General features: G+C 59.2%; 2 protein-coding genes across 4 annotated transcripts; one reads left to right on the forward strand and one right to left on the reverse strand.

The window, feature by feature from the left end:
- Window positions 1-545: 545 nt before the first annotated feature.
- LPXN (leupaxin) lies at window positions 546-3,697 on the reverse strand. Of its 2 annotated transcripts, none has more exons than XM_082057770.1 (9): window positions 3,553-3,697; window positions 2,658-2,806; window positions 2,515-2,570; window positions 2,103-2,205; window positions 1,880-2,035; window positions 1,639-1,812; window positions 1,492-1,573; window positions 1,180-1,328; window positions 546-1,105 (listed from the first exon to the last, which is right to left on the reverse strand). In XM_082057770.1, exons 1-9 carry the CDS (start codon window positions 3,563-3,565, stop codon window positions 839-841), a joined length of 1,149 nt encoding a protein of 382 aa, XP_081913896.1. In that variant the 5' UTR covers window positions 3,566-3,697; the 3' UTR covers window positions 546-838. The 2 variants fall into 2 exon arrangements, with proteins under 2 accessions (XP_081913896.1, XP_081913895.1); XM_082057769.1 differs by having other exon boundaries at window positions 2,103-2,208.
- A 2,723-nt stretch (window positions 3,698-6,420) lies between these two features.
- Window positions 6,421-25,761, forward strand: ZFP91 (ZFP91 zinc finger protein, atypical E3 ubiquitin ligase). 2 transcript variants are annotated; one of them, XR_014184621.1, is made up of 12 exons: window positions 6,421-6,851; window positions 7,543-7,568; window positions 16,429-16,635; window positions 16,765-16,801; window positions 17,480-17,566; window positions 17,947-18,069; window positions 20,204-20,254; window positions 20,747-20,825; window positions 21,082-21,196; window positions 22,030-22,129; window positions 22,466-23,999; window positions 24,098-25,761. XR_014184621.1 is itself a non-coding variant. In XM_082058372.1 (11 exons), exons 1-11 carry the CDS (start codon window positions 6,496-6,498, stop codon window positions 22,974-22,976), a joined length of 1,692 nt encoding a protein of 563 aa, XP_081914498.1. In that variant the 5' UTR covers window positions 6,421-6,495; the 3' UTR covers window positions 22,977-25,761. The 2 variants fall into 2 exon arrangements, 1 of the variants encoding a protein (XP_081914498.1); XM_082058372.1 differs by having other exon boundaries at window positions 22,466-25,761.
- The last annotated feature ends 120 nt before the right edge of the window (window positions 25,762-25,881 follow it).

Below are 25,881 nucleotides of genomic sequence, written 5' to 3' on the forward strand. Positions count from 1 at the left end.
TGGTGTTTTCTGCTTTGGGGCAGGGCTGTGCTCCTGAGCGTGGCTGGCAGCCCTGGCTCTGAAAGACGCCACCGTGTGACAAATGCTTTCCGGGGCTGGACTATCATTTCCTCCTCTTTCTAGCAAAAGATCGCAGGAAAAGTAAAAAGCGGGAGGTTCTGTACTGTGCCCCTTTTGCAGGGTGTTTGGGGCTGCTCAGAGCTGGCTGGAGCCCCCGCTTCCCCAGGCACGGGGTGTCCTGCTGGAGCCTCTCCCGTGCGCTCTCGGGGCGGGTGGACTTTGCACGAGTGAAGAAATACCGTAATTTCTCTAGTGCTGAGTGTCCCTAAACCCCGGAGCCAGGGGAGCCCCCCGGAGCCAGGGGAGCCCCCCGGAGCCAGGGGAGCCCCCCGGAGCCAGGGCTGCCCCTGCGGAGGGGCTGGGCTGCGCTGAGCTCGTCCCTCCCGGGGAACGCGGAGCCAGGCTGGACCAGCTTGGCTCCCTTTGCTTTCACCTGTGTGTCAGAGAAATCCTGTACATCCGTGGAAATAACTTTTTGGAAGCAGTTTGCTGGTGGAGCAGAGGCAGGGCCAGGTGTTTTATTGCTTCAGATGGAGGGGACAATGCCCAGGATGTGTGGCTTGGCAGGGACAATGCCAGGAATGTCTGAGCGGAGGGGGACAAGGATGGGGTCTGGCTTGGCAGAAACACTGCTGGGGACGCTGGGCTGCGCAGGACCAACACCAGGGACACGGCTGGCGGGACGACACGGGGTGTTTGGCTTAGCAGGGAGGAGGCCTGGCCTGACGGGGCCGGCAGTGGAGCCAGCCCGAAGGGCGCTGCGAGCCGGGGCTGGCGGTCAGAGGAACAGCTTGTCGTGGCAGGCCTGGCAGAACATCTTGTCGCCGCGCTCGCGGAAGGTGCCTTTCTGCAGCTGGCCCAGGCAGTAGGAACAGACGAAGTGCTCGGGGTGGTACCTGCGCCCGGCAGCCGTGACGCAGCGGCCGGTGACGGGGCGGCTGCAGCCGTGGCAGATGCTGCCCTGCCGCTGGTGGAAGTGCAGCTCGCAGTACGGACGACCCTCCAGCTCGAAGAAGGAGCCGCTGTCAAAACCGCTCAGGCACTCCTGGGGAGACGACGGGAGGCTGGGTCGGCCTCGGGACGCGCTCACCCCGCGTCCCGCCAGCCGGCCGCACTCACCGCGCACACGAAGCACTCGGGGTGCCAGACGCCCTGCAGCGCTGACAGGTAATTGTCCGTCACCGCGCGCTCGCAGCCCTGGCATTTTGGGGCAAACATGGCCAGGAAGTCCTGGCGGCAGTACGGCTTCCCGCCCCGCTCGTGGAAACCTGCGGGGACAGCGTCGAGATGGGCACCCCCAGGGGGCTGCGGTGGGGGCAGCGGGGCCTGGCCAGGGGCTGCCCGGGAAAACCTGGGCAAGGGGTGCGAGGGCTGGCGTTGCAGGGGTACCCGGGCTGGGGCAGGACCCCCACACCTGCCCTCTGGACTTACCGTCATCTCCAAACACCTTCCCACAGTGGGCACAGAAGAAGTGCTCGGGGTGCCAGGTCTGGTCCAGCGCCGTGAGGACTTTCTGCAGGAAGAGGTGCGGTGAGGTGCCGCGGTGGCGGGGGCCGGCGCGGGGGGCGGGGGCTGTACCTCACGGATGGGGCTGGCGCAGTAGGCGCAGAGCGGGGAGAAGGCTCGGTGATAGTCCTCCTCGCAGTACGCCCGCCCGCCGCGCTCGAAGAAGGGCCGGCCGCCCAGCTCCTGCCCGCAGCGGGCGCAGGTGAAGTGCTCGGGGTGCCAGGTTGTGCCCAGGGCTGTGAGAACCTGCGAGGACAGGGACGCCCTGAGCCGGGGCAGCGGCGGGGGGGGCGGGGGCTCGCCCAGGGCTCACCTTGCCAGCGACGGGCTTGCGGCAGGCGGCGCAGACGCCCGCGGGGGCAGCGGAGATGCCCAGCTCCTGCAGGTCCTGGGTGAGGCTGCCCAGCATCTTGTCCAGAGAGGGCTTGGGCTCTGCTGCCCCCCCGGCCCCCTGCCCTGCGGTCGCCAGCTGCGGGAAGGAGGACGGTGAGGACGGGGTGCGAACCAGGACCCGCCTGCCCCCGGACGGGGCTCACCTGGCTCTGCATGTGTCCCAGGTCGGCCAGGAGCTCGTCCAGCTGCCGGGCGGCTGCCCTGGGTGGGGGCGAGGGGAGCGGCGGCTGCGGGGCCGGCACAGGGCTGCTGGGCGGGGGTGAGCGGGGATGCTGCGGCTTCGAGGCTGAAGGTGCCTGGGACTGGGACCCCCCCGCAAGGCGCGCCCTTTCCCCACAGGCCCCAGCAGGGGACAGGGCCCTCCCCGGGGACACGCTGCGGGGAGGGGGCTGCTGGCAGCCCAGCCCTCACCCAGCAGCGCTGCCGCGATGCAACTCCCACCCCAGCTCGCAGAAGGACCTTTTCTCTGGGGGACGCACAGGAGGCCGGGTGACCCTGCAGGACACGTCTAAGTGATGTAAAGGGCAGCCCAGGATGGCTCTGGTCACGTTTTACCTGTACAGTGTTGTCAAAGCCTGTCCTGGAGACTGAGCACGAGCTGGCGGCTGCACCTGGAAGGACAAGCCCCTGCAGCAGAGCCAGCAGGATCCCCCGGCACCCTGCCCCGAGCTGAGCAGGCTCTCGGCCCCCCGCGTTACCTTCAGGGCCACCGAAGCGAGCGGCTCACGGCCGGGGGGGCCTGGGGGCCCAGCTGTGCCTGGCTCCGGGTTGCAGGCACTCGGCACCTGCCACCCGCCGTCCTTGGCATCTAGACAAGAGCTCTGCTCCAGTTCTGCCAGCAAAGCATCTGCACGGAGAGACCCGGCTCAGGACTGCAGCCACGGGCTGCCCTCCCTGCCTGGGCACCCCCCGAAAGCGCCACAGCGGCTCCCGCCAGGCACGGGCCAGGGCCCCGAGGGCTGCGTGGCCCTGAGCACGCTCCCCAGAGCCCCGTCCCCAGCGCGGGACAGGCCACTGCACCGCACAGCCCTCCTGAGCACGGGGACCTGGCAACAGGGTCCTGCTTCCCTCGCACACCAGCTCCAGCTCATGAAAAAACATCCACCGGCCCTTAAATTAAACCCAGCACAAGCCCTGGCACGGGAGAGCTAAACCGTGGTGCTTCCTGCACAGCCAGAGCAGCACTTCCCGTGGGAGGGCAAAGCGCTTTGTCCTCCAGCGCCCCTGGCCGTCCCTCGGCACCGCGCTGCCCTGGGTTCGGGACGCGGGGAGGACCCAGCGCAGCCGCCCCCCAGCCCCACCGCTGCCCTCGGGACGCGGTGCCTCCGGCGCCCCGGGACGTGGCGCTGCCCGCGGCCGCTCGGCCCTGCGCGGCCCAGCGCCGGCGCTGCCGCAGCCCATTTCCTGCCCGCGAGCGCTCTCCATTTTGGGCCAAGCACTCGCTTGGGCCCCGTGTGTCCCTGAGATGGGGCGGGCAGGGCCGGAAATGCAGCTCCATCGCTGCTCCCCTCCGCAGCAACCTCCCCAACCCACCGAAGGCACGACCCCGTGCCAGGCCTGGGTGCGGGACTGGCTCTGTAAGGCCCAGCTTACCCAAATCCTCCATCGCGCCCGACGGGGTCCCGGAGCCGTCAGCTGCCGGGCTGCGCTGCGCAGACTTTCGGTTCCGCTCCCCAGCGCCGCCTCCCCCAGGGCCGGGTTTGTCGCTCGGGGTTTCCCTTCGTGGCTGTGCAGTCGCGCCATGTGTACCGGGCGGCGGGCAGAATGCGGCGCAGGGGCTGGGCAAGGGGAGCTGGTGGCAATGCCAGGTTGGGGCTGGAAAGGGAAGGAACTGGGCAGCATGTTGTCCAGGGAGCTCCTGACTCGTAACAACATCCAAGTTCCATGGGCATCCCGTCCGGAAGCCGGAGCACATGTCTGGCAGACCCAGGCCCTTCCAGGGCCACTGGCCGCGTGACGAGGGATGGTGTCCCTGTGCCGGGTGGAAACGCATTAATGCCGCTGTGACGGCAGCAGCCACAGGACCTGCAGCGGGACCTCCAACAGCCTCGCCTTCCAAGAGGATGATCTTGGAGCCTCAACTTGGATTTCCAGGTAACGGTTACAGAATCCCAGGATGTCAGGGGTTGAAGGGCCCTGGAAAGCCCATCCAGTGCAATCCCCCCATGGAGCAGGAACACCCAGCTGAGGTTACACAGGAAGGTGTCCAGGCGGGTTGGAATGTCTGCACAGAAGGAGACTCCACAACCCCCTGGGCAGCCTGGGCCAGGCTCTGACACCCTCACCGGGAACAAGTGTCTTCTCAAATTTAAGTGAAACCTCCTGTGTTCCAGTTTGCACCCATTGCCCCTTGTCCTGTCCCTGGTTGTCACAAGAAGAGCCTGGCTCCATCCTCCTGACACTCCCCTTTCCATATTGATCCCCAGGAATGAGTCCCCCCTCAGTCTCCTCTTGTCCAGCTCCAGAGCCCCAGCTCCCTCAGCCTTTCCTCACACGGGAGATGCTCCACTCCCTGCAGCATCTTGGTGGCTGCGCTGGACTCTCTGCAGCAGTTCCCTGTCCTGCTGGAACTGAGGGGCCACAGCTGGACACAAGATTCCAGGTGTGGTCTCCCCAGGGCAGAGCAGAGGGGCAGGAGAACCTCTCTGACCTACTGACCACCCCCTTCTAACCCACCCCAGGTCCCATTGGCTTCCTGGCCACAAGGGCCCAGTGCTGGCTCATGGTCACCCTGCTGTCCCCAGGACCCCAGGTCCCTTTTCCCTAACAGTTAATCCTGTTGTGTCACTTCGACCCAGCTGCCAACTGGTGACCCCTGTGGCCCAGGGACTCCCGGTGTCGCGGTGCTGGGTTTGGGGTGCAGAGCGCTCCCCAGCACCATCGCTGCCCCGAGCGCCGTGCTCCCGCGCGCCGGCTCAGGGACGTGACCACCCCCCCTCGGGGAGGACGGGGCTTCTCCCTGTGTCCTGTGCCGCAGAAGGAGCAGAGTGTGTCTGTCTGTCTGTCTGTCCGGACCAGCCCGTGCAAGACAGAACACAGGGGCTGGGCACCCCCATTGCGGGAGGGCTTTTGATCCAGACACCCATCAGTGAGACTCCCTGTTCACTCCTGCAATGGAATTTATTTAATAAAATCCCGCCAGTTTAGCCAGTCTGTTCAAGAGCTGTGGGAAAGATGTATTTTCTGATGTCGCCAGTCTAAAATGGTCTGAAATGGTCAGCAGGATCAGCCAAACCCTCCTCTGCAGGAGATGCACAGCAACAGCCCTCACCCCGCAGCACGCCCGGCGGTCACGGCCCGCGGCCGGGGCGGCCACAGAGGCGGCGCCGGGGGCTCCTCGGCTCCCCGCGGGCCGTGTGAGCTCCGGAGGGCCCGGCCGGCCCCGCGGCAGCGGGCGGGGCGGGGCCGGGTCTGGCGCCGTGCTGCCCGGGCGCGGGTCCGCCGCACAGAGCTGCTCCAGCTGGCACCTCCGGCCCCCGGGGCTGGAGGACCCGGGCGCTCACACACGGTGCTCGGTGCGGGTGAGGCACCCGGGGCTCGGAGACACCGGGGGGCTGCTCCCCCGGCGCGGGGGCGCGGCGGTGAGCGGCTGCCGGACCCGCGGCCACCCGCTCGGCAGCGCGCGGGGCGGCTCCGGGGGGAGCGGGGCGGCCGCGCTCACCGGGACCCCGCAGGCCCGGCCCGGCCGCCGCTCCCGGCGTGCCCCGCGGCAACCCCGTCCCGCCGCCCGCGGAACTACAGCTCCCGGCAGGCAGCGCGCATGCGCAGCGGCCGGGCGGAAGTGGGCGGGGCGCCCACGGCAAGCCCCGCCCCTTTTGCGCCGGCCGCCATTTTGTCACCGACTTTCACCCGCCGCCCGACGGGGCGTTTTTTTTTTTCTTAAAGGCGAAGCGACAGCCAAAAGCCGGGCCTGCCGCCGGGCCTGCCGGGACCGCGAGCGGCGCCGCACGCCGCGGCAGGGACCGGCCGCGCGGGGCGGGAGGCGAGCGGCTTTCCCTGCCAGGCCGCGCCCGCAGGGCGAAGGGACTCGGGGGCAGCCGGAGGGGCGCAGGCAGCGGCGGCGGTAGGGAGCTCGGCGGTGCCGCGGGCCGGGCGGCGGCCGCGCGGCGGCCGGGCGAGCCGGGCGGCGGGCCGGCGGCCGAAGGGGCCGCGCTCAGGCGGGCGCCGCGGCGGGGCCGGCCGGGGGGGGAGCGGGAGCGCGAGCGCGGCGGCCCCAGCGGCGCCTGCGCGGCGTGGCGCACGCACGGGGCGCGCGGGGAGCGTCCCGTCGGTTGGCCGCGCGGCAGCGGGGGGCGGGCCCCGACGTAGCCGGGCCGCTCATTGGCCGGGCGGCGCGCGAGCGGCGGAGAAAGGCGGGAGGGCCTCGGGCTGGGGAGTCGGGGCTTGGGGCGGAACCGTTACTTTCCCCGCGCTCGCGGATTGGCTGGTGCACGTGGGGGTGGGCGGTGATTGGGCGCGGCTGAGGCGGGCGGGGGAGGTTTGGCGGGCCGGAGGGAGGAGCGCGCAGCGGCCGCGGCCCCGCCGCTCGCTGCCCTGATGCCGGCGGGCACGGAGCAGCCGGGGGGCGCCGAGGAGCAGCCGCCCGCCCAGGGCCCGCCTGCAGTGGCAGAGAGGCCGCCGTCCTCGGGCCGCCGCCGTCCGCCGCTGCCCGCCGCCGAGCAGGGAGAGGAGTCCGGCGGTAGCCGGGTGCTGAGGGGCGGCCGGGAGCGGGGCCGGGCCGCGGCCGCCGCCGTCTCGGCCGCAGCGGGAGCCGCCGCCGCTGCTGCCGCCGCCTCCCGTCGCCGTAAAGCTGAGTATCCCCGCCGCCGGCGGAGCAGCCCCGGGGCCAGGCCCGCCGCCGAGCAGCCCGCCGCCGAGACGCCGCCCGCTGCCAAGAAGGCTCCCCGGTCCGAGTGAGTGCTCCGCGGGGCCCGGGGCGGGGGCTGGCGGGGGCCCCGGCCGGGCGGCCTCTTCGCGTCCCGCTGGAGCGGCGCCTGCGCCCCGGGGCCGCCTCCCGCCGCGGGGCGCCCCGCGCCTCCGCCTCTTTGTTCCGGGCCGAGCTGGGGCCCGGCCGGTCTCTGCCCGGGAAGGCAGCGGCCCCGGCCGTGCAGCCCGCGGGCTGGCAGCAGAACCAGCGCGCCGGTGTGAGCCGCCCGGGCAGCGTCCCGGGGCCGCTGCTGCCTTTCCCGGCCCGCGTTCGCTCCGGTGCCGGGTCCGGGCGAGGGAGGCGGCCGGACTGGCCCTGGCTGCATCTCGCTGCTGCGGATCTGGGAGCGGGCGTCCGGGCACGTGCACGCGTGTGCTTGGACGCTCGGTACCGGAGCTGGTCTGCCTTGGTCTAACGGCAGAGTCCCTCTGACTTACCCGCAGCTACCGTGGGTGAGACCAGGCTTTGCCTGATGTGTTGTTATAGTTCGTGTAAACTTTCTCCAGATCAAATAATCCATGTTGTTTTAAGGGGTTGAAACCAGTGATTTATGAACAAGACAGTGGGTCTGTCCACAGCTGGGAATTAGGGCTTATTCTCTACATCGTTCAGTTTTTTGCTTCTGCCGCTAAACCATAGAAGCTGTCTCTTATGCTTGCCCTTTGTACTTTTTTCAGGTGCACAGATAAAGCAGCTGGTAAAGGTAAGAGCTCAGTTACTCACTCCTACTGTTATATTCCACCCAGAAAGTCAGGGCTTTCCCACAAAGGCAGTGAAGCATCTGTTGGATCTGCCTTTTAAAGAACATTCTGTTGCTTGATGACATGCAGCTTCTTTCCAAGGTCTCTCTCAACACTGTGGAAGTTTGATAAGCTGCTGCTGATGTTTGCACGTGCGAAGACTTATTCTTCCCAATAACCGCTAGGGCTGTGCTTCGCTGTCAGAAGCGGAGGCCATACCACAGGGTGGCAGCTCCTGTTTGCTGGTCCCGACTGGCCGGCAGAGCCTGGGCTCGCGGCTGTGGCAGCAGGTGTGGGTCCTTAAGAGGCAGGGGAAAGATATGTGCAATAAAGAGTATTCAAATATTTACTCTTGTCCTTTTCTAGCTTTAGTAGATGGTGATTTATTTCTTTTTATATGCTTATGTCTTCAGAGAGGAAAGATAAAAGTTTGGAAGGAGAGAGTAGCTCAATGGGTGTAATCAAGAAAGCCCCGACTGCAGAGAACTGTGACCAGGAGCAGAACTTCTGTTCTTCCACTGCAAACTCTGTGCATCCATCGAACAGCTCCTTGCACAAAAAAAAGTTAAAAGGCTCTGCTCCTTACCCGGTGCTGACTTTTGAAACGGTTCCAAGTGAAAGGCTTTGTGTCATGTTGGTTTTGGTCTGGCACTAGTGGACTGTCACAGAATGAGATGGTGAGGAAAGGTCATACACCTGTGCAAACGAATCCTCCTTTCTGCTGGAGCTGTTCTTGTTTGCAGGCGTTTGTGTCTTAAAGGCTGCCTTTATCCTTGTGATTCTGTAACTTCGTTTCTACAGGTCTGTAGCTTTATTCCATCTGGGTGTTGAAATCCATCACAGTTCTGCCTGGCAAGGTGTATTTGTGCAGACCGAAGCAGCATTAACCAGTGTGTGTTTTATCACCGGCCCTGCTGTGTGCATTCGCCTCTTGCTGCGCGGAGGGTCGGCAGAGTGTTGTGGGAGCTTCAACCTTTGAGGTCAAAGCAAAGCTGCTGAAATAAGTGAAAAGGCATGACATTGTCACTTAATAGATGTGTAGTGTTAACCTCATGTTTTAGTGGTGATTCTCAGTGTTTTGGATAACCTTAAGCAGAAACATTGATGTGGTAGTGGTGGAAAACAGGCAGAATAGTCCCATTTTTACCACAATTTATTGGGATATGCTTGGAAGCGACAAAGGTCACTCTGAACTTTCCCAGATTGGATGACTCTCTGCACTCTAGCTGCTTTAGACTTTAACTTTGGGCTCTGAGAGGTTCAGCTGTCCTTGAATGCGAGAGCGGAAAAAGTATTTATTACATTTTTTTGGGCTCTTTCTTGTTATTAGACCTGCAACCAAAATGGGTGGCGTGAACATCTACAGGAAAACTGGCGATGAGAACTGGCGCCGCCCTGGCCGCGCACTTGCGCTTGTTGGGGAAGACACAGAAACAGACTGAATAAAGTGTCTTGGGTCACACAGGAGGGACCCTGCCCTGCCGCTCCCTCCCTTTGGCCGTCAGCATGAAGTGTGTGAAGCCGCCTCATCAGGGGCTGGTGAGCTGCAGCTTTCCTGGCACCGCAGGGTTTTCGGTAGCCAGGCGTCCTCCCTGCTTCTGGAAGGTGAAACGCCATTCGGCGCTTCACCCCTGGGTGGAGCTGGGTTGAGGAAGAAATCCAGTAAGTCTGCTGAGTGGTTCTTAGTGCGGGCGTTTACTGGCATTGGTTCTGACGTAGAATTTAATTCTGCGTGGCGATTTGCATTATACTGCTATCCTTTGCTGTGAAATACCCAATCCAGTTCAGAACACAGAGTTCTCGTGAGCTCGGCCGTAGCTGTTACTCTGCGCGCAGGGCCAGTGGCCCGTGGAGCGGCGTGTTCTTGTGACGCGGCCACGTGTCTGTCGAGCAGGCGAAAAACGTGCTGCACCCACGTTTGTTCAGTGAGTTTTGTTGCTTTATGTTTGAGATTCTATTTTGAGGTAAGATCACTGGTGTTGCTGTTGGTAGAGAAGGCTGAGAGGCGATGGGCGCGATCGCGGGTGGGTTTGCGCGGTGGGCTGTGAGAGGTGCCGTACCAGAGGAGCGTCTGGTCGCGTTTTGCGCTCCTGCGCGGTGCCGCGGGGTCGGGCTGGGGAGCCGGCGCGGAGGTCGGGCTGCGCAGGGCTGGGGAGCCGGCGCGGAGGTCGGGCTGCGCAGGGCTGGGGAGCCGGCGCGGAGGTCGGGCTGCGCAGGGCTGGGGAGCCGGCGCGGAGGTCGGGCTGCGCAGGGCTGGGGAGCCGGCGCGGAGGTCGGGCTGCGGAGGACGGCGGGAGGATGGAGCCGAAGGTGCGCGCTGTGTCAGAATTACCACGGCAGCTGCACAGTCAGCGGTACCGATTGTATTTCCTATCTCGTCTGCTTAGTCATGCAATTACAGTATTTCCCTAATGTGTTTCTGTAGAAATATTAGTTACATAAGTAGAACATTTAATCTCAGCTTATAAATGAATTAATATAGCTAGAGCCAGACTATGTAGTATAATTCACGTTTGACTTGCCACGACGCTGTACGTTCTTGTGGAAATAATTTTCATTTTAGTTAGACCAGAATAATTTTAGTTACTGGAATATAGATTTAGTGAATACGCTTCATGTCCTTCCATCACTGAACTGAAAACTCGGTGCTTACTGTGACTCCTGAAGTCAGGTCAGCAGTCAAACAAAACCTGCTGCTCCCGTTTCATTTTACACCCAAACCAGTTTCTGACTCTTACCTGCCTCTGGTAAGGTTGTACCCCTGCTGCTGAGGAGCCTCCCGATGGTTCAGATGGCGTCTTCCCGTCAGTGGCCGCGGGCAGCGCGGGCTGTTGGTTGGTGCTCCGGTCCGGCCCCCGTGCTGATCCCACACGGCGCCTGGTCTCCGAGGTTCTGAGCCGAGCTGCAAGGAGGTGACTCCGGGGAGGGGACGAGCGCGCGGTTGGAAGCGTTTGCACAGGCACGATGTGCTGTGGATGAGCACTCGCGTTAATGAATCCCTGTCTCTAATGTTGCTCTTCTGTGTCACATGGCTGAAATGTGCTCCGTGCGGACCCTTGTTTGTGCAAGTTATTTTGTTTGCCTGTTTTCTTCTTGCACCTTTACACTGGACTTGATCCGTTTTTGTGACAATAAGAACGAGATCTGATGTAATACCTTAAGTGCATGTAGGTACACAGCAGTGCAGCAGAAGAGTTTGTTGGAGAGGTGAAACGGGGCCGTGTGCAGCCTGTGTTTAAAGCTGGGATCAAAGGCGACGTGGTGCCATGTGCGTGGAGCCACCTCCTCGGGGGTCCGGTCTCAAAGCAGAGGATTTTGCACCGCGGGTGATGCCGGCAGGACTCGTGTGTTTCTCCAGCACGCGGCCGCAGGAGCCGTGCGCTGGGCAGGGGCCGGGTGGGATACCCGCGTGAGGCGCTCGGAAGCGTCTCGGCGCCGCTGTGCGGCGTCTCCGCGGCCTGAGCGCGCTCGCGCTGCTCTCCCAGCGGTGGGCGCGCGAGCCCCGCGCCGGCTCCTCGGGGCTGGCAGTGCACGGCTGCTCCGCGGCAGCCCGCCGTGAACCCACGGGAAAACCGTGAGGCTCCACAGATTAAAAATGTGGAAAACTTTAAGGCTGTGGTTGTACAAAACAGTTTTGTAGCATAAATAATTCGCTTTATACCTCGTTATTTGTATTCGTAAAGCTTCATGCTTATTTCGCAGCTCTTCAGGGTGGGGAGCCATTTGGACAGAGGTTTACACTAGGATTTTTTTCTCAAGTTTCAGTTTTGCCTGTTCCATTATAAGGTTATATGTTTACTGTCTTATCTCTTTTACATTAAATCTAAGTTGCAGTCTGAGATGCATATATGTTGTGGTGCATTTATTTTCATAATAGTTTTGTAACTTAACTTGTAGTTTATTTTTCCTTACATGGATATTTTCTGAAAGTGTCTACTTTGCAGGGTTAGTAAGATGCTTGCCAATGCTTTATAAATCAAAGTTTAGGAAACATCTTGTTAGCAATCAACAAACTGCTGATTTTTAACAGTTGAAAGTCTTGTTTTTCTCTGCATGGAGGATAAAGTGGCATGGGTGTTTCTTACTGTTGTATGTCAGAAAGAGAAGAACCTGTTATCGCAGTGAGCTGCTGGCTGGAGGTGGGCTGGTGAATAGAAACGTGAACATCCGAACAAGCGCAGCTGGTACAAGCAGGTGTGGAGCAGCAGGCAGCTCCCAGGCCCGAGTACCCGGGCGGGTTTGAGCTGCGGCGCAGCAGGACGGCGCACGGCGATGCCAAAGGGACGGGTTGTGCCCCAGCGGGACCCCCGGCAGCTGCTGCCTTGCAGGACGACACCTGTGCTGGGGAAGCCTCCGCGCGCCCCTCGGCAGGGACGGCGGCTGGGTCCGCGCTCTGGAAACCTGCTTCTCTTTGCCAGCATACGGAGCAGCGTGTGGCCACTGCACCTGCGAGTTCCCAGGGATCAAGGCAGGAGAGCAGCGAACAGAGTGCGATCTGCAGGTCCTGTGATGAAGGAACTGCTGCTGCTTCGGGAAGTGAACGCAGTGGTTCGGGCTTTCCCTCTGCTTTGTGCAGTGAGTAACTGGTGTGTTCCCTCGGCTCGGGTCCGCTGCTCGGCCCTTGTCGCTCTTCACACTTGCTGCCTCCAGTGATGCAGAAAAGCAGCAGCGAGCGCGTTGTGCCTGAACACTCGTGTAGGGAGAATGCCGTGGGCCTGGAGAGCGATGTGTCTGTAGGTGAAGCGAGAGACAAAGCACGAGCAGGTGCCAGTCGCTGTCTTCATGTGCAGATCCTGCCTGCAAAGTGGATTTATGGTGTAGGGAGGAACCGGGAGGGTGAGTTTATCTCCTGGTCTGGGAGACAGTGGGCAAACCTGGGTATTTATCTCTTTTGCTTCAGTTTGTGGCAAAGCTGGTATATGTAGAAAAATACGATACAGGTTCTGTCATAGTGAAGCTTTCACTGGTTCAGTAACCCTGCGTGCTGTGCTCCTTGGACAGAATCAGTGCGAATGGGAACGCGTTTCTGCTGCACAGTGAGATGGGAACCTGTGCTGGCTGGCGTGCTGTGCAGGGTGAGCGGTGCTCAGTGTCTTCTGGCTGTCTAAACAACTAAAATAGCACAACATTATAGTCCTTTCCTCCCAGCCTTCCCTGTCTTGTCCCTTCTCTGAGTGACGGGTGTTTTCTTTAAGATTTAAAGGATGTTTGGTACCTCTTGGGCACCATCACCGAGATCTGTAAGTGTTCCTGCCTCAGACACTGTTCAGTTTAAAGGCTGTTGGGGAAGAATTAGCAGAATGGTGAAAGTTCCTCAGACTGAAAGCTGTTTATCATTAGGTAATTTAAGGGCAAGTTCAATGTAGGAGGAGCCCCATGAGCCGAAACTCCAAAAGGATTGGTAGGAGTTCAGAGAGCAGGTTTTCCGTCTCCGGAGCGGCTCCCGCACGGACCGCGGAGCCGCGGGGCGAGGGGCCGGTGCTGAGTGCTGGCGCTGGAGGGTCGCGGGGGTGTCGCTTTGCCAAGTTACAGCCTCCGTTGCCCCCTCGGTGGAACGCGGCTCGGGCCGAGGGCAGCGGTGCCGGCTGTGGGACCCGTTTGCAGCGGCTGATCGGAAAAGCAAGTGCTCGGCGCCTCTTGTCGCGTTGTGCTGAGGTACCTCGGTAGCTGTTGTGTCCGTGTTTTGTCCTTCCGGACCATGAGTCCTGGTGATGGCCTGGTGTCCATCGCCACTGCTGACACGTGCAGTGAAACAGCAGGATGCTGGCTGATAATCCACTGTCGTGTGTCTTGTGGGAGGACAGGAACCTTCCAGAGGAACGGTGGCTAGCCAGAGCTGGCGGTGTTGGCAAGTTCACGGAGTTTTAAATTCAGGAACGACTGCAGCCTTTCTAAGTTAAAACTTTCCTATGTTCCGGTCTCGAGAGATTCAAGCAGCACTTATTTTTGTTGGAAGAGCAGAGCCTGATTGTCTGTAACAGCAATGTGTATTCCCTCTGTCTTGTTTCTCTTGCTGCTTTGTGCCATGAGCCAAACCTTGGTAACCCAGGAGTGCAGCTTTCTGTGCAAACATTTGTGAGAGGAGGGGGTGACAGCGTTCAGATACAGGGCCGGGGTTTAACCAGGCCAAGTGTGGTACCCAGGGCAGGGCCAAAAATGACTGTGAGGTCCTGGCGTCATCACCTGAGAGACCTGGGCGTCTCCAGCGCCTTCCAGCAGCGGTGCAGAGCCGGGGCAGCCGCGTCCCCGTCCAGGGACAGCCGTGTTCCTCCCCCGAATGCAGATGTGACTGCTGGTACTGGCTGCCCCACGTCAGAGGTTTGGGGAGGGCTCCTCGAGTGCTCCGGTGAGAAGCGCCCGGTGCCCTGGGGCGCCAGGTCGGGCGGCAGGGGGGACATGCTGCTTTGCTGCTTCTCTTTCTGAGCCAGTCGCTGTCTCTGTATTTACTGGGTGGTTTGTAGCTGTGGGGTTGTTTCTATTTATTTATTTCAGTTTGGTTCTTGGTTTGTGTTTGTTTGTTGAGAAGCAGTCTGGATCCGTCAAAAGGCAACACTTGCAAAGGAAAAGGGACATTTAGGTGTGGGAAGGAGACATAAAATTTGTTAAGAACTCCTTGATTTCTCTTCCGCAGCTGCAGCCCCGGGCAGGGCCGCGGTGGACACTGGCTGCGGCGCCAGGGCAGCGCGCTTTGCAGATACAACTTTCCTCCCTGCATAGGGATCTCTGTCCACTGTTGGGAGGGTCTAGAATTATAAGAATTTTCAACTAATAGCCCTATGTTGCTTTACAAGTTCTACTATAAAGTAAATACTTGATGCTTCTCTTAACTGTGGGCCTTTTTGGAGGTGCATAGGTATTCACGGCATGTGGAAGTGCTGTGAATGTGTTAAACGAGCATGCTGAAGCAGAGGAAGAAGTAAACAGGAAAAGTCATCGGGAAAGGCTTATTAAACACCTTCAGAGAAGCGAAGCGGGATTGCGGGGCGAGTGGCGCGCTTTGTAGAAGCGTGTTCCGAGGGAGTCGGTTTCAGTTCCAGAAGTCTAGTCTCTAAAATACCGGCTCTTGCTCAGAAATCGGCCGATGCCTGATCTTGGCAGGGAATAGAGCTCTTTGAGGAGCAGCAGCGCGTGCTGGCGGCACGTGAAGGGGGAGCTTCTGGAGAATGGCTTCAGGTGTCTTTGGGTTCAGTTTAACATGCTAACATACTAAGGGTGTTCACAATTAGGATTAAAACCATAAAGCACTCAGAGTTCGCCTTGAGATCTGCTGAACCAAGAGGCCAGAAAAGGCGTAATTCCCGCTCTGATGAACAGGGATTTGTACGTGGGACACATCAGACTTGGTTGCTGTTGGACAGCAAAATTGTGCCTCACAGCCTGTATTCAGGTGGGATTTTTTCACTCGATGTTGGTTGCTCCCACCCTGTTAAATCAGTGATTGGGGAATGAGACCTGCAAAGCAAACTACATGCTAGAAGTGCAAGGATCATTTGGTTCAAAAGACCTGATGCAAAATCAGAGATTTCAGGTTGGGAGGGAGCTCAGGATGTCTCTGGTCCCAGCCGCTGTGTGGCACGGGTTCAGCACGGGGTTCACATTGTGCTGCTCAGGCTGGAGAAGTGGGGCCATGTGGACCGCCTGAGGTTCAACAGGGCCAAGCGCAGGACCCTGCGCCCGGACTGGGGCAGCCCTGGTGCCAGCACAGGCTGGGGAGCAGCCCCAGGAGAAGGACTTGGGGTGCTGGCTGATGAGAAGCTCAACATGACCCACAATGTGCACCCACAGCCCAGAGACCACCCGTGTCCTGGGCTGCGTCACCCGCAGCGTGGGCCGTGGGTTTGGGGATCCTGCCCCTCTGCCCCGCTCTGGTGAGACCCCCTGCAGTGCTGGTCCAGCTCCGGGTCCTCAGCACAGGACACACATGGACCTGCTGCAGAGGGGCCAGAGCAGCCCCAGGAATGACCCGAGGCTGGAGCAGCTCTGCTGGGGACAGGTGAGACAGCTGGGCTGTGCAGCTGGAGAGGAGAAGCTCCGGGAGACCTCGGAGCAGCCTCCAGTGCCCAAAGGAGGCTCATAGGGAAGATGAGGACACACTTTTTACAAGGGTAGTGACAGGCTGAGGGGTGATGGCTTTAAACTGATATAGAGGGGAGACTTAGATGAACAGTACCTGGGAATTTCAGTTTTTAAGGGATGAACTTGCTCACATAGACATTTTAGCCAGTGCCGTTATCTTGCCAAAACATATCTGGAGATCAGCCAAAAAGAAACCACCTGTAGAAGCTATAAATGAGCGTGAACACCTCAGGCTGGTGGCATTGTGATGCTTTTTGCAGAAACGTCTCGCTCAGGTTCCTCAGGGTTATTGCCAGGTGTACAGTCTTGATTAAATAGCCGTTTGGGGGTTCTCCAAACATGACTCTTAATGGGGTTTGATTTTGAAGCTGGCCTGTTGTAAAGCAGCTGCTGAGGTTTCTGAGTGTCTGTCTCGTAGTGCTTAGGGGACATCAGAGCCAGCAAGTACTCATCTTATAAGTCTTTATCAGAGGGTTTTTAGGTATTTGTGTCTTGGAGGCAGCAGGGAACGTGCTGAGAGTTTCAAGCGAAGGTTTGCAGAGGTGGGGCCGGGCTGTGTCCTGCCCGGCCTGGCAGAGCACGCTCCAGGTCTGAGGGGCTGCGGTTCCCCGTCAGCAGGCGGGGCAGTTGTGCTGTTCAACGCCGCACAACAGAGAGGAGTCCGATTGATGCTTTTTATTGTTTGTTTATTTATTTATTGTTGTATTGTTTATGATGTATTTAATGCGGTTGCAACGGGTGTTTCAGATCCCAAAGAAGAGAAGGAGGAAGAGGAGATCTGCAGCGTCCTGGGCCGCGGCTCCCCGGTGGGCGCGGGCCGGCCGGGCCGGGGCTGGCGCAGCAGCAGGGCCGCCCGCCAGCGCGACCCCGACGGCCCGCGCGCCTCCCGCGCCAGGGCCGGCTCCCTGCAGCTCGTCTGCAAGGCGGAGCCCAACACGGACCAGCTGCAGTACGGTACGTGGGCAGCGCCGGCGCGGGAACCGGCCGAGCGCGGAGCCCCGCGCCACGAGCACCCGGCGCCGCGAGACATGAGCTCGCTGCGGCCAACGCGTACTGAAAACTAATGGCGACTTTTCCTTTCAGAGGTCACAGAACAGCATCAGTCTCCCGCTGGAATCAGGTAGGAAACTTCTTAATTTGTGATACTTCTTCCTATTTAGTGTCCCAAGAAGGGAGAAGAAGGGCCTGAGTTTTCTTCAAAATAAATGGTTCTGTGAAAGGATCTGTGGGGTAATACCTTTGATTTCATTCAGTCCTGAGCCTTTGCGTTTTCAGTCTGAACGGACTGCAGATGTCAGGAGATATCTTGCAGAAAGGGATAGTAGGATTTGACCTGGGCATTCCAGCTGGTAGCTTTATTCCTTCAGGAGCACATGCTGCCGTTTGGGCTCAGGAGGAGAGGGCTGTGTTTGCGCTGTCATCGTGCTCCCCAGCCGGCACAACCCGCAAGCGTTCCCGGCCATGCCGGAGCAGGAGTGCTCAGTAGCAGTGTCTGCTGTCCCGGGAGCCGGAGCAGGAGTGCTCAGTAGCAGTGTCTCCCGTCCCGGGAGCTGGAGCAGGAGTGCTCAGTAGCAGTGTCTGCCGTCCCGGGAGCCGGAGCAGGAGTGCTCAGTAGCAGTGTCTGCCGTCCCGGGAGCTGGAGCAGGAGTGCTCAGTAGCAGTGTCTGCCGTCCCGGGAGCCGGAGCAGGAGTGCTCAGTAGCAGTGTCTGCCGTCCCGGGAGCCCGCGCGCGGAGGCTCTTGCAGTGGCGCTTCAGCTGTTGCTGCTGCAGGCCTCTGTTCTCTGTTTGTCCCAGCAGTGATGACGAGGAGATGCTCATCAGCGAGGAAGAAGTTCCCTTCAAAGATGATCCAAGAGATGAAACCTACAAGCCCCATCTAGAGAAGTATGTTGGATTACATACTTATTGTGGTTTTAGACCAAAAACCTGTGATATCTTAGTCGGATGAGCTTAATGCATCCCAGAGGATGTGTGCTGTTTGCTGTGCGGATGCACACAGCTGCCAAGGTGGAATGGCTCCTCTTGGACACGGTATTTTCTAGATATTGCCTACAGCTATCAGGACTCGTCTTTTCTAATGAACTTTAGCCTTTAGAACCCTGCTGGCTGCCAGATTCTTCCTTAATTCTTGGTCATACTTCTGCTTAGAAATGGGAATTGATAAGTAGACCTGAACTTGAATCCAGTTTTTGCTTAAATCTTTGTAAAAAGCAGACAATGGAAAGAATATTGGAGTAATATGTTGTATTTGTGTGTCTTTGCAGGGAGGCACCAAAGCAAAGGAGAAAAGCTAGCAAGGGAAAGGAGGAAAAAGTGAAACAGAAAGAGATTAAAGTGGAAGTGAAAGAAGAGAGTGAGTTTCGGGAAGATGAAGAACCGCCAAGGAAGTGAGTAGCGCTCTGCGGTTGCATGTCGCAGTGTGCGTCGCGTGTTTTGCGTTCTTGCTGGTGTGCAAGAGTGTGGTGTTGCTGTTGGCTTCCCTGCTGCTCTGGGACGGAAGGACGGCAGGACAGAACCTGTTGTTCTGGCGGCATCTTGGTTTCTAGGATCTTGTGCGTGTTCAGCGAGGAAAAACAAGAGTTGTTTTTTTTCAGTTAGTTCAAGTTGGGGAGTTTTTCTCTGTTCTGTGGTTAGTTGGCCTACCTGGGTGTGGCCACACGGTGTGAAATACTTCAGAGCGTTCTTAAAACTGGTGTCTGTTGTGATGTCTGAGGTGGAGTGGGCTGCATTAGAAAGCCGGTCTGAGAGGCAGCATCTCTTCTGCTGTGTGCTGGAGGCAGGCATGGGAATACTGCGTAAGCGTTTTCTTTCGGTTTGGGACTAACATACCAGAGCTCAGGAGAAACGGCCGAGTTCTTCCTTGTTTTGGAGAAGAAAGAATGAATTGTCGCTACCCAGTCAGTGACTAGTGCTTTGGCAGCAGCCTGGGGACCTTTGGGTTCGCTGCCAGCAGAACTTCACCGGCAGCCGAGGCAGCTGGGTTTGTGTGTGTCAGAACCGCGCTCTGGGACAGCGCGGGGGAGAAGGGCCTTTGTGCTTCAGCGCCTCCCTGAGCAGGGGGAGCCAACGGGCTCCCTCTGCTGGGGGCAGCGTGGGCTCCGCACCCTCGCTTTGCTTTCCCTTGCTGTTCCCGAGCTGCTGCAGAGCTGGTTTACGTTGGAGTGAGGATGCTGACGGTTTGAGAGCTTTTCTTTTTCTGCTAGAGATGGCTCTCTGAGGCTTGTGGTTGTTTGGATCAGACGCTCTTTTTGTGTGCAGTAAAACCTGTGCCTCTTCTGAAGCCTTGGCTCGAATGCTGTGTCTGTTCAGCATGGGACAGGCGTGGTTTCGCTATCAATAAAGACGTCTCAGTACAGGCTGGGAAGTGCTTCCAGCAACAAGTGTCTCTGCAGCGATACGATCAAGCAGGCACAACGTTTGGGGCAGAGCTGTTGCTTGGGACGATGAACTCTACATGTGAGCACATAGGTCTGCTCAGACAGAGCATAGATTTTTTGTCTTGACAGGTGTATAAGCGCTATAGTTAATTCAGAGGGCTGTAGAATAGCTGCTAGATCGTTAATCCCATTATTCCTAGTCATGCAGATGAATGTTTTTCACATGGTATGAAATGTTACCTAACAGAGCAGAGGAAATAAGGTGAAGCATCAATTCTGGACTGTTGGCAAAATGACATGTTTGTAAAAAGTGTGTTAGGAAATGGGAGGGGTGATGAGAACAAGCCACCTAAAGCGTGTGTTTCTCGAGAATGTTGCAGCCTCTGGCTCTGCCTCCAACTCCCACCAGGCTGACTTTTGTAGAGCTTGCAGTTAACAAGGCAATACCTTGCAAACTGCCTGCAGCAGAAGCCTGTGAGAGCAGGATCCTGTGTGCTGATGTGCAGCCTGGAAATGGATAAACTTAACTATAAGATTGCAAGTTGTTTGGACAGTTGCAGGTTTAAAAGAAAAAAGGGTTTGGTAAAGCAGCCCTTCCTCGCTGGGCTGCGGCAGAGGAGCTGGTGCTTCTTGCTGCGACCGCCGGGCTGTGGCGGGCAGGCGCCTGCGCTGCAGCGGCCGGGACAGCTGGCGGGAGCGTGTTCAGAGCGCGGCGCGGGCCCTGGCGGGGGCGCAGCTGGCGTGGGTGCTGGCACAGGCGGGGGAGCTGCGGTCTGCATGCACCACCTGGTGTGCAGGAAACCTGCCACAGGGTGCCGGGAGCACGGGGACCGCAGCTCCGGAGGAGCTGTCTGCGCCGTGTAGCAGGTCTGCAGAACGCGGGGACAGTTTGCGTGGAGACCTGCCCAGCCATCACAGGAGCGTTTCCTTAGAAACCCATCGGTGTTTCGATGGGGAGCGGGTGGGTGACTTGTGGAGCGGCAGACGTGCTGGGCGCAGTGTTACTCTTCAGCCTAAAAGCGCAGAAGAGTTCTGTGGTATTTCTTGTAGTGTGCTCCAGCTTTATAGCATGCCCTTTGAAAAGTCTGCCTGCCACCGGTGTAAAGAAGCCTCTTTCAGCTCTGTTTCTGTAACCCTGTTACAGGAGGGGAAGGAGGAGAAAGGACGACAAGAGCCCAAGGCTGCCCAAGAGAAGGTGAGTGGTTCTCTCAGGTCTGTTCTGACCTGCTCCCCTTGTGTTCTGCACAGAGATGTTGATTGTCTCAAAGCCACCTACCTCTCTCGCATTGTAGAGGAGTCTGCCTTAAAGGGAAACAACAAAAACAAGAAAATAGCGGCATGCCTTGACTTCCTCCTTTGCTTCCCCCTTCTCCACATAGGTGTGATTTCTTACAGCTGAACCAGCCCCCCTCTCCCCCATTTCTGAGTTGGTCCCTCGCCTGGCATTGCCTTGCAAGCAGCTTCTGGGAACTCTGTGTCTCTGGGGCTTCTCGGCTCTGGGGAGACCCCCAGGCAGCGCTGGGGCGGAGGCAGCTCGTGGGCCGCGTCTGTCAGCGCAGCCCGGACGGGCGCGTTGGAGCAGCAGCTCCTCTGCTCCGGCCTGGCCAGGCTGCCCTCGCGCTCGCTCGCGTCGCGCTGCCCGGGCGCGGTGCAGCAGCCAACTCTGCCCGTGTGCTCTCTGACGCAGGAAGAAGCCCCCGATACAGTACGTGCGCTGCGAGATGGAAGGCTGCGGCACGGTCCTGGCTCACCCGCGCTACCTGCAGGTGGGTGGGGATTTTTTACTTCTGTATGGCACGCGTGAGGGCAGGGAACGGCAGCTAATCCTCCGCTAACACTGGAGCTCTCCTTTCTAAATCTTCCTGGTAGACTTAATCAATTGTGGCCGCATGTGTCTCTGTATTTGTCCTGTTGCTAGATGTCCACTTTTGTTTGGCTTACTTCTCTCAATGGAGACCAAGGTGTTTGTGTTCCTGGTGTAGCCATTGAAAGAGTCTACAACTCTTCACTCTTCCTTTATAGCATCACATAAAGTACCAGCACTTGCTGAAGAAGAAATACGTGTGTCCTCACCCCTCCTGCGGTCGACTCTTCCGACTGCAGAAGCAGCTCCTGCGGCACGCCAAACACCACACAGGTACGGGGAGCGGGGAAGGAGTTACAGACTCCTCCGGGCAGAGAGCAGAGGAGCTAAAAAATGGAACAGCCTCCAGAGCTTCTGGGAGAGTGAAGCCAAGGCAGGTGGCATAGATTTGCAGCAGCAGCAGGGTATTATTTCCTTCTGGTTTACCATCTTTTAAGGAAATAAAAGAAATAGGCTATAGAGTATGTAATCACCCCCTGGCAAGTATGACTCAGGGGTTCTGTAAAGGAATAAACGAAGCCAAGCTTTATCCTAATTTCAGAGAATCCCAGGATGTCAGGGTTGAAGGGCCCTGGAAAGCCCATCCAGTGCAATCCCCCCATGGAGCAGGAACACCCAGATGAGGTTACACAGGAAGGTGTCCAGGCGGGTTGGAATGTCTGCACAGAAGGAGACTCCACAACCCCCCTGGGCAGCCTGGGCCAGGCTCTGCCACCCGCACTGGGAACAAGTTTCTTCTCAAATTTCAGTGGAACCTCCTGTGTTCCAGTTTGCACCCATTGCCCCTTGTCCTGTCACTGGTTGTCACCCAGAAGAGCCTGGCTCCATCCTCCTGACACTCACCCTTTATATATCTGTAAACATTAATGAGGTCTTCAGTATTGGTTGGAATGGATAAGTAGCTCTTAGGAGAGTCTTAATAATTCCTTAACTCTCCATATCAGCTGCTGCGGTGTGTTGTGGGACAGCCCTTCCTTGCTGCGCCTGCTGGCCTCCCCACACTTCCAGTGCTGCTGCTTCTTGGGCAGCTTTACTGGTGACATGTGAGAGCCGGGGAAGGGAGCAGGTCTGCGGGAGAGTGATGCTCCACTGGTGTTGCTTTTCAGATCAGAGGGATTACATCTGTGAGTACTGTGCCCGGGCCTTCAAGAGTTCTCATAACCTGGCGGTGCACCGCATGATCCACACGGGCGAGAAGCCCTTGCAGTGAGTACCCGTGCCTGCCTCTTGCTCTCGGCTTTGGGGGACCCCGCAGACACCCGCCCTTGGGCCGCACCGAGGGCGGCTCTGGAGTCAGGGCTGGCGCGTGCTTGTGGTGTCCCAGCTCTGCTCAGACACACACCGGTAGGAGTGTTCGGGCTGCCCCTTGCCTCACCTGCTCCTCGAGGCCGTGTCCCAGTAGCGATGTGAGGAGCAGAAGCCCTCTGCCAGTAAAACTGGAAGAGCTGGAGCTGTGGTGCCATCCCATTTTAGTGAACCCCTGCTGTTCTCCTGTCCCCACAAGTGTCCCTTACTTGTGACCTCCCCGTTCTCCCCTCTCAGGTGTGAGATCTGTGGATTCACCTGCCGACAGAAGGCTTCCCTCAACTGGCACATGAAGAAACACGATGCAGACTCCTTCTACCAGTTCTCCTGCAACATTTGTGGCAAGAAATTTGAGAAGAAGGACAGCGTTGTGGCCCACAAAGCCAAGAGTCACCCCGAAGTGCTCATTGCTGAAGCACTGGCGGCCAACGCGGGCGCCCTGATCACCAGCACTGACATCCTGGGCACGAACCCCGAGGCCATCGCGCCGCCCACCGACGGGCAGGGCCTCCCGCTCCTTCCCGACGCGCTGGGCAGCGCGGCCCCGGCAGACTGCCTGCTGCTGGGCCCTGACGCCGTGCCCAAGCCGTTCTGCGGCGGGGCCGAGCGCGTCAGCCTGGTGGCGGACGGGAAGCTGTTTGTGGGCAGCGGCAGCAGCGCGGCCCCGGAGGGGCTGGTGATGAACACGGAGATCCTGGGCACCGCCACCGAGGTGCTCATCGAAGATTCAGGCTCTGCTGGGCCCTAGTGGGCAGGGAGCTCGTGGGTGCTGGGACAGTTTGGACTCTGTATTTAAAAGGAAAAACAAAACAAACAAACACTTACTGAAAGAGGGCAAAGAAAACTTACAATACTAGTAAATAACCGAAGGGTCTGCTCCCCCAGCCTGGATCACAGCACATCTTCTTTCTCCCAACCACTTCTCTCTCCCGCTGCTCCTCTGTAGAAGGGGGCACGTGCTGCCATTACCAGAGCAAGCTGGACAGAGCGGCGGATTTCTCCGAGGGAGGGGCCCTACTGACACCCTTCACTCTGCCCCAAAGCAGGTGCCTTTCTGGCTCCTTGGTGTGGCCCCGCTCGCAGACTAGATAGCCTTTGGTGTGCTCTGGGTGAGTTTTTAGGACTCCCTCTCGCCCCGGTCCCGCCGTCTATGCATCGCTGCACTCCGGTCCTTGCAGTCTCACTCTTCCTCCGCGGGGCTGGGAGCGCGGTCGGCACTGCAGGCCCCTGGGCAGGCGAGCTGCGGAGCGGCGCTCCCCCGTGCCCGGCGCTCCCCCGTGCCCGGCGCTCCCCCGTGCCCGGCGCTCCCCCGTGCCCGGCGCTCCCCCGCGCGGCGCGGCCCGGAGCGCGGGAACGCCCTGGCGCGGAGATCCTGTTTGCTCGGAGAGGCCCGGGGGCCGCGGGAGCTCTGCGTGGGAGAGGCGAGGAGGAGCATCCCAGTCTGACGACAGTAATTTGCACTTTGAACATATGTTTCGTTTTTGTGTTGTGGTAACAAGATTCCTTATTTATTGATTTAAAAAGGGTCGGTATTTTTTAGTTATGTTCTTAGGGGGTGGGGATGGAAAGGGCTCGGGCTGTTTCCCAGCAGGCTCCTTGGCGCTGGCGAGCTGCGGGGAGCACGTCGTGCCGTCGGAACAGCGGCTGGGACGGCCAGGGTGAAGGCTCTGCGGTCAGATGTGTCTCGCAGCTTTTCCAGAGTAGAGGGAGAGCCCCTGGAGGGGAGCCGGTGTGCGGGGCGGTCTCTGCGGTGTTCTAGCGGGAGGATGAGGTGAGTGACGCGCGCTGTTGTCTCCCTCCCTCCCAGCTTGGGGTGAGCTCCTCGCATTAAATGCTCTTTTTTCTTCCCCTTCGCCCCCGGGCTTTCAGGGAAGAGCGTCATTAGCCAGGGACTTGTTCTCGGGACTTAGGACAGTTGTGAGCTGCTTGCTGCTGGGGGATGTTGTGCTTCTCGTCCAGCTGTGCCTCTCCAGGTCTAGACAGGTACAGAAGCAGGGGCTCCATGTGGTTATCTCAGGCTTGTTTCTCCAAGGCAACAGACTGACGTGGGACTAAGGGGCTGTCAGCGTCTCTCCCTGCCCCGTCGGGGGGGTTGTTGTGCAGCCATGTTCTCAAAGCTGCTCTCTTCTGCGCAAACAGCCCCGCTGTCCGTGAGACGTGGCGGCTCAAGCGTCGCCGGCCGGTGTAGTTAGGACAGCCCTTGGAAAAGTTTACATAGGATACGATGTGTCGGCTACGGAAACTTGGATCTTTTTGCTCTTATCTGAAACTTTGTGTGAAGATTCGGTGGCCTTGAATTGGTCGTGTTTTTGGAAAAGGTGAAGGATAACCTGGGCTTTTTGTTCATTTGCTTGTTTTTTTTCAGTTGGGTTTATGTGGCTGGGGGCAGAGCTGAAGGATCTTGTCTGAGCGCAAGGTCAGCCACGCTGGTGTGCGGCACACGGCAGCTGGGCTAAGTCAGGTACCTGGGGTCTGAGAATGGCAATAAAACATGGAATTCAATTGAAAACTGACCCTGAACACCCACTCTGTCCCCTGTGCTGCCTGGAAATCCAGCTGTGGCCCCAGCCCCACAGCTTGTGTTGGGCTGCGTGTCCTGATTTGCCCCCTCCCGCTGTTATGCTGATCCCTGCCAGAGCAAGTTGAAACACTTCTGGTGCTGGGGTGGTTCGTGGCGGAACAGTTTGCGCCCTGGTGTCTCACACCCTGGGTGCGGGCGCCCCACGTTCTTGCTGTGGCAGCAGCATGGCTCTGGTGCCACAGGAGACGTGTCCGGCCACGAGCCGCTCCGGGGACAAGGACAGGGCCCTGCGTCCCTGAACGCGCGTCTCCTGGGACCCTGCACGTCAGGTCCAGGGCGGTACCGCGTGAAATTAAAACACGTTCTTCAGTTGAGGCGATCCAGGTTCTTACTTCGATCACACCATTGTGATTTGCAGCAGGAAGCTTTCGGGTGGTCAGCCGGTCCCCTCCCCTTGCAAATGGGGGAGAATCAGCACCCTGAGACACTCAGCCCCGCGCTGGTGGTTTCTCGCCGGATCTGCTGTCCGGGAGCCGGGGGAGGCCGAGCTCGCCGTGCGGGGCACGTCCTGGGCCCCGCGGCCGGAGCTGTTCCTGGCGCCCCGGGAGCTGTGGAGCGGCAGAGCACGGCACAGAACACTAAATGGAGAGCTGTGGGTTTGTTTTCGGAGGGATGGCACTCAAAGCTTTTGGGTCAGGGACCTGCTCCCCTGGTGACACAAGGCGAGGGGGGTGCCTGGTTCCCTCAGCCTGAGCGAGCGCAGCCGTGGCTCCTCTGCCGCCCAGCCCCGGTCGCCCCGTGTCCCCGTGCACACTCCCCGTGGCTCTGTCCTGCCCCGGCCGCTGGCCTGTCCGTGCGGAGGGACCGGCGCAGCTCCTCCCTGCGCCGTTTGACGCCCTGCGCTGCCGCAGCCGCCCTGCAGCTCCTGCTCCCCTCGCTGTCTCCTTCACCCGCATGCAGTTTGCTTCAATAAATTATTGTAGTAGTTTGCAATAAACTTTTTTGTATTTTTTTCCCTGTATTTATTTTTTTCTCCCCCGGGAGGGGTGCAGGGCCCTTCCCCCGCCCAGGGTGCAGGTTGGGGCCGGGGCTGTGCAGCCCCAGCCCGGGGCTCTGGGCTACCAGTGGCGCT

The sequence above is a fragment of the Streptopelia decaocto genome, assembly GCF_964273445.1.
Source record: "Streptopelia decaocto genome assembly, chromosome: 7".
In the NCBI taxonomy this organism is placed as follows: domain Eukaryota; kingdom Metazoa; phylum Chordata; class Aves; order Columbiformes; family Columbidae; genus Streptopelia; species Streptopelia decaocto.